Source organism: Solanum verrucosum, unplaced genomic scaffold (genome assembly GCF_900185275.1).
Source record: "Solanum verrucosum unplaced genomic scaffold, falcon-dt-bn FXZP01000164.1, whole genome shotgun sequence".
NCBI classification, from domain to species: domain Eukaryota; kingdom Viridiplantae; phylum Streptophyta; class Magnoliopsida; order Solanales; family Solanaceae; genus Solanum; species Solanum verrucosum.
Genome location: NW_026020388.1, coordinates 308,944 through 315,829, shown reverse-complemented (window position 1 = coordinate 315,829; position 6,886 = coordinate 308,944). Strand labels below are relative to the sequence as shown.

At 33.6% G+C, this 6,886-nt stretch overlaps 1 protein-coding gene across 1 annotated transcript; it reads right to left on the bottom strand.

Annotated features, from left to right (window-relative positions):
- Positions 1 to 312: 312 nt before the first annotated feature.
- On the bottom strand, positions 313 to 1,760 carry LOC125839146 (uncharacterized). Its single transcript, XM_049518125.1, has 3 exons — positions 1,488 to 1,760; positions 1,180 to 1,391; positions 313 to 970 (listed from the first exon to the last, which is right to left on the bottom strand). The coding sequence occupies exons 1-3, from the start codon at positions 1,758 to 1,760 to the stop codon at positions 313 to 315; spliced, it is 1,143 nt and encodes a 380-aa protein (XP_049374082.1).
- Between the last annotated feature and the right edge of the window lie 5,126 nt (positions 1,761 to 6,886).

Sequence of the window (6,886 nt, the reverse complement as noted above, 5' to 3'; positions counted from 1 at the left end):
ATTACAAAACTTGTTGATTTTTTCTAAAGTACACTCGGTTCCATTATTGGTTATTATCACCTGAATTCTACAATTACTTTGATTTTCCATAAAAGCCTTGAATTTCCCTAATACATCAACGACCTCAGATTTATAATTCAATAAATAAATCTAACAATATCTGGTACAATCATCAATAAAGGCAATATAGTACTTACTACCCTTTAAAGATGGTGTTTTCTGAAGTCTGCCTATATCCGTGTGAATAAGTTGCAGCTTCTGCTTTGCCCTCCATAATGAATTCTGAAAAGGCAACCTTGTTTGCTTCCCATACTAATAAGCTTCACAAGCAGACAGGTTCTTCTCAAGGCTTGGAAGACCTTCTGCTAGTTGATTTTCTTTCATGAAGAGTATAGCATCATGATGAAAATGTTCGAGTCTTTTATGCAATAATTCTGGGTTATTTTCCAACTTGATAATTGTTGCTTGCTCCTCGACCAACAAATTCAAGGCAAAACTTTTTCCTCTCATCTTGACCTTGAACATCTCTTTATTATCAGCATCCGTGATGACATATGCTTTTTCTTCAAACAACACTTTCAAACCATTTTCAAGTACTTGTCCAACACTTAAGAGGTTTTTATCAAGATCAGGAACAAAAAGAACATCAACTATAAGTTTCAAACCTGTATGGCTTTGAATTGCAACAGTTCTTTTGCCTCTCACATCGAGATATTCTCCATTTCCAATTTTCAGTTTGGATCTATCTAGATCTTTAAAGAGCTCTTGGTCGCTGGTCATATGATTTGTGCATACACTATCAATTAACCAACTTTCAGAAGTGCTTTTGCTAGCAAAACAAGTTGCTACAAACAATTGTTCTTCTTGATATTGATTTATTGTAGCCTTAGCTTCTTCTTGTTGCGGTTTTGACTTGCATACCCTCTCCACATGGCCTAATTGACCACATTTGTTGCACTTGTCGTCTGGTCTTCACCAATATTTCTGTTGAGAGTGATTTGTCTTTTTGCAATGAGCAAATGAGGCTGACTTCTTCCTAGATTATTGTAATTAATGCTTGGCCTCTGCTTCTTGTTCTTTTTCCTTCCTTTGTTTGACTCGTTGTTCAGTGAATTAGCTTGAAAAACACCTTCAATAGAACCTTCTTTCCTCATTAATTTCCTTTGCTCTAATGCCTACAAGGCTTTAACAGGTTCTTCCAAGGTAACACTTGACAGATCTTTAGAATTCTCTAAAGAAGAAATTGTGGCATCACATTTCTCATGAAGTATTACAAGAATCTTTTGAACAATTCTTTCATCAGCGAAATCATTACCGAACAATCTCACCTTGTTTTCCAAGTCGACTAGTTGGTCTGCATAGTCTTTTATAGTTTCTGATTCATTCATTCTCTTTATTTAAAATTCTCGAATCAGATTCATCACTTGTATATTCTGCACTATTTCATTTCCTTGGTATTTTATTTTTAGATACTCCCAAATTTCTACAGCAAACTTCATTTGCATAATTCTGGTAAGAATGGAAGGGGATATTGCAGAGAAAAGACAAGCTTTAGCTTTGGCTTTGCTTGTCGTATTCTCCTTGTGATGTTTCATCTGATTCACTGTTGGATTATCACCAAGAGGAGTTACTTCATAATCCTGTTCTACTACTTCTAAGAGATCCATCACATCAAGATGAACCATCATTCTAATTGCCCAAGCTTGATAATTCTCACCATTGAAGACTGGTGGAGTTAAGAAGCTTGTTTCAGAATTCATTTTGTATAAACTATTTAAGATAGTAGTTCAAAGAAGGGTTTATATGGTTCACTCTCTTCTCACGGATCCCTCAAGATGGCAATGCACTGATACCAATTTGTATGTTTTTAACAGGAGAATAACATATGTTTACTAAGAAAGAAAAGAGAAGAAACAAGGTTAAGTTTCATTGTTTATTGAAATAATGACTGCAATATAAATACATGAATTCATAACATAAAAAGCTAAATAAAAGGAGTCAAATAAGCTAACATTATCTCCAATAACTAATGCCTAAAATATAGCAACTAACTAATCAAATTCTGCCAAATTCTGCAGCCTAATTTATCTGAACATAATCCTACTTTTAAGTTGTATATTGATACAACAGAAAGTGGAAATAATCTCTAGGTTTTGAGGCAGCACTTTCAACAATTAGTCTTTATTTTGCATTAAGAGATAGTTCTATATATATCTATATTTTCCTTGTACTCCTATTTTGATTAGAAGCTCAACTAACGTTTGATGCCAAATCTTGGGGATGTTTTGTATATTTATATTGTTGTATATCTCTTTCCTTTATTTTGTTGGTGTATCTCCTTCCTTTTATTTTGATTTTTGTTCCCTGCCTCCGTTATGTTTTTCATCCGTATGATACACTATTGCTTTTGGTTCCGGTTAATGGGTTGACTTACCTACTTAAGGGTGTTAGTAGGTGTCATCATGACCTGAGATATTTGATCATGACACATTTTAATTTGAAAAAAATAATAGTAGAGAGATATGAGAAGTGGGGTTTTCTCTAAGGAGGGCCTATTGTTTGAATGGAGCCGTCAAAGATGAATGGTTTCGTCTGTTTTGCCTATCACTTTGGACTTATTTTTTCTCTTTCAGTCAGTACTCTTCAATGGATTTTGATTTTATTAGGTCTGTTGTTGGACGTTGGGTACCCAAATCATATTTATAATATCTAGAATAGTCTTCAGTCTTCGTGAATTGCGTAGAGGAACATTTTTTATTTTCCTTTTTCTTCTATAGAAGCATTCACAACAATTAATTATTTTTCCAGATGTTCTGTTATGGATGGAAACAAAGCAGAGGATGAGGATATAAATTTGGTAGATATAAAAAAGCATATAGATTTAATTAGAAGTATTAGTTCAACGAAAAATTAGTTGAGAATAGTGATAATTGGGAAGTGTAATTCGATATATTTCAATGAATGTTCTTCTGAAGAAACTTATATTTCAGTTGATTTTGTGATTGGGGCAATTAATCGTGTTTACTACTAACTCCATTTCATTTTCCTTTTCCTCTGTAACAAAAATATGTGTTTCATTTTACTTGTCCATTTAGTAAATCATGAAGATTTTATTACTTTTTTATCATACTACCTTTAGTATTAATAAATTAAATGTCAGTCAACTTTATAGTTCAAATTAAAAGTCAGTCAAACTTATCATACAACTCTAAATTTGACTGGCATTTAATTTTTTTAAGGGAAAAATGACAAATATACCCCCAAACATTCAAAAATGGTATGTATATACCCTCCGTTATATTTTGAGACTATATATACCCTTGCCGTCTTAATTTTGGGTCATTTATATCCTTACAACAAACGGAGTGACACATGGCAACATCTCAACAATTGACTCTATATTATTTTATTTTTCACCTACTAAACTAAAAACCTACCCAGATACTTTAAACCCACCCGTATATCAAATTTTATCCCTTCTACATCGCCCCCATTCATCAACTTCGGTTACTTTCTTAGAACCATCGCTGCCGCCACCCAATCATACACTACATCCAAATTTATCCCTTCTCGATCGATCTCTCCTTATCTAATCGATAAAATTTCGTGAAAAAAACCCTAAATACATGAAGAAATCTAACCCATTACAGGTACAAAGAACACATCATCTTAAAATGAATTTACAACCCTAACAACCTCTGTTGCTTTGTCTCCTTTTCTTGGTACAATATCGAAGCCAACATCCAATACTCCATGGTGTATTGTCTCCATAATCCAATGTAATGCGGAAACTCTGGTAGAGTCTCCGCGTCAGCGTAATGCGAGCCAATTTTGACAACCGCTACAGGATGTAGTGTTACTCAGCTGGTATGAGGAAAGTAGAAATTTCAATTTGTTATCAATAGTTCAATTACTATAAAAGAGGTGTCAAGGTAAAACTATTTGTAATAATTATTTAGATTTCGAAAAGTTATTGAAATTTTGAAATGGGTTCTATAGCCAAATGAATTTTCCACCATGAAAACACATGTACTGACAATTAAGAATAGGAAAAGAGGAATACATGATGATGGGATCAAGTGATTTTCTTCGCAATGCACTGTAAACATGTTTTAGATTGGGTCGGGTTTTTATTTTAATACGGGTCGGGTAAAATAAATTATTAGATAGTTGGGTGAGTGCGTTTTTAAATTTTCATCAAAAAAATGAAATAAAATTGGGTCAATTGTTCAGATGTTGCCACGTTTTTCTTCATTAGTTGTAAGGATATGTATGACCCAAAAATAAGATGGGAATGGTATATACAGTCTCAAAGTATAACGGAGGGTATATACATACCATTTTTGAAAGTTCGGGGGTATATTTGTCCTTTTTTTGAGAAAAAATATATAATAAACTTCTCCTGATTTTCTAAAGGGACAAGTAAAATGAAACATATATATTTGGTATAAGGGGCAAGTAAAATAAAATGGAGGGAGTAGTAAACATGATGAATTACCTCAATCACCGAACCAACAAAAATATAAGTTTCTTCTAAAAAGCTTTCCTTGAAATATACAGAATTATATTTCCCAACAATATACTCTCAACCTCTTTTTCTTTGAACTAATAGGTCTAATTAAATCTATATGCCTTTGAAATAGAAGAAAGAAGCTAATAGAAAAAGAGAAAGAGAATTCAACATAAATAAAATACAAAGAACCACTTCCAAGACCTGGCATGTAGTAGAGCATATAATTAAAATAAGTGTACGAGGATTTCACAAACACAATGAAAGAAGAGACTATCTTTGAAATAAAAATAAACTCTGAACGCCAGGAGCTTACCCAGTCTTCAAAGTCCAAACCTTCTCCGCACGAGATCCAAACCAACAGCGAGAACTCGTACCACAATCTCTAGGGTGTAGAAGTGTGGTGTGAGTACCAACAAGTGGTACTCCATAGGCATCGACCGATTGAGCTCCAAAGATAAAACAAGTATAAGTAATATGTAATAAAGGAAATAGAACTCAAAAGACTAAACAAGAGGTATAGTATGATAGAAAAGCAATAAGGGGAGGAAACAAGATATAAAGGGTAAAGAACTGAGTCAATAACGTACTTCGAAACGCAAGCCAACAACCTACTCACAAACAAACTATGATACAAGAGTCAACTACCTAGGGTTAAGATAGTTAATATCAACTAATCAAGACCACAACATATCAACTAGAAGATCAATATCACAAGAATATAAAACATTGTAAAACAATAACCTAATCGAAACCCATAAGCACAAAAGATACAAACAACAAACATAACCCGACCAAACCCCCTTAAAATTGAAAGGCGCAAATAATAAACATCTCTATGGGTGATAGGCAATGCATATGAATCTAGAATGTGTCGTAGAACCATCAGTAATCATTAATAAAAGTGTATACACCTACCCTCTCTGTTGTAAGGGTGATGTAGGACCCACGTAGCTCCCTCTCTTGGTATAGAGGGACCCATACAAGATGCGTGAAGTCCAAATACACCACCTGGGCTTGAATCAGGTCTTATAGCAAGCCATTCTAAAATTGCCTCCTGCTTAACAACATGCCCCTCACTACACTTTTAGTTTCATCCTTGAGTCTCATTCCTTACCAAATAGGTGGTGTCACCAATCGATTCTTGCAATTCTTGCTCATCACTTACTGATTCTACACATATGTAATTGAATAGGAATTGGAACTTATTGCTTTAAGCTTAGTGGCACGATTAAGAGTAGAATCAACAAGTAACTTCTTAGTGTTTGTGTGGCCTACCAATTATATACGTGGTCATCAACAAACCCTAGTATGATTTCATTATATAAGAAACATGAATTCAGTACAAGTGAAATATTATTAATGAGCTAAATTAAGAGAAAACTTCCATAATTTACTTAAAATGTTGTTCTTTTCGTTCCAAAAAAGTATCGTTCTAAGTTCCAGATTTGATACTCAAACAATATATCAGCTATAGTGATATATGTGTATATCACTGTCCCAAAACTATATTACCAACACTGATTTTATTTACAATGGCAGGAAAAAAACTAGTATTGTACCATTGGCCTTTTATGTCATTTACCTCCATAAAGTTCTTCTTAAGGAGGAGTACTGGAGGTGTTTCTATCAGGATAATATATAACCAAATAATATTCTAAGAAAATAATTTGCCGGGATAATACTTGGAATGTAATGGATATGCGTGTGTTGCATTAAGGGGATTTATTACTGATATATGCATGTGAGCTACATGATGATGAAAACATGATTTTGTTGATTATGATTTACCTTTATGTAACTTTTTACGTTGTGTTTCCTCGTTCCCCAATCTGATCATATGGAAATCTTGATTCTATGTGACAAAAGAGGATAAGTGAAGCACTTGGATATCATCTAGATCTGTGTTCATTGCCAAACCAGAACACAATATGAACTTCACTTAAGCTGGATCAACAATTGTTTAACTTTTGAATTTCTGTTCTTATGAATTTGCAGAATAAAATTTGTGAAATTTGCAGTGACATAGGTTTTCAAGAAGCAAATATTACCTGCTATCAATATATAAATGTTGTTGTGCGGAGTAGTTATCTATGTCCCTCTTGATTTTTAGCATTAAAGGGCAGTTGGGCGAGCTGAAAGCCATGATTATCTGATCTGTACTCGCTTTATCACCTTGTGGTATATCTATCTATTTTTTGTAAACCTTAAACGTTGTCCCAATCCCAAACCCCTTAATTTTTTATTTACCTTCCATTTCTAAGGGAGAACTTGATATTTTAAACACAAGAGGTTTCTCCTCTTGAAGCAAATTGCTAGTTAGATTACCAACTTTACTTCCCTTTTTGGAATCATAACTAGGACTGAATAGTCAAA

What these genes read in the sequence shown, in the direction of transcription:
- LOC125839146 (XM_049518125.1), bottom strand. Translation starts at nt 1,760, where the DNA reads ATGAATTCTGAAACAAGCTTCTTAACTCCACCAGTCTTCAATGGTGAG. An exon ending in TTATGCAAATGAAGTTTGCT is followed by an intron (nt 1,392 to 1,487) that starts GTAGAAATTTGG and finishes TTTTAAATAAAG; the next exon opens with AGAATGAATGAATCAGAAAC. An exon ending in GAAGAACCTGTTAAAGCCTT is followed by an intron (nt 971 to 1,179) that starts GTAGGCATTAGA and finishes ATATTGGTGAAG; the next exon opens with ACCAGACGACAAGTGCAACA.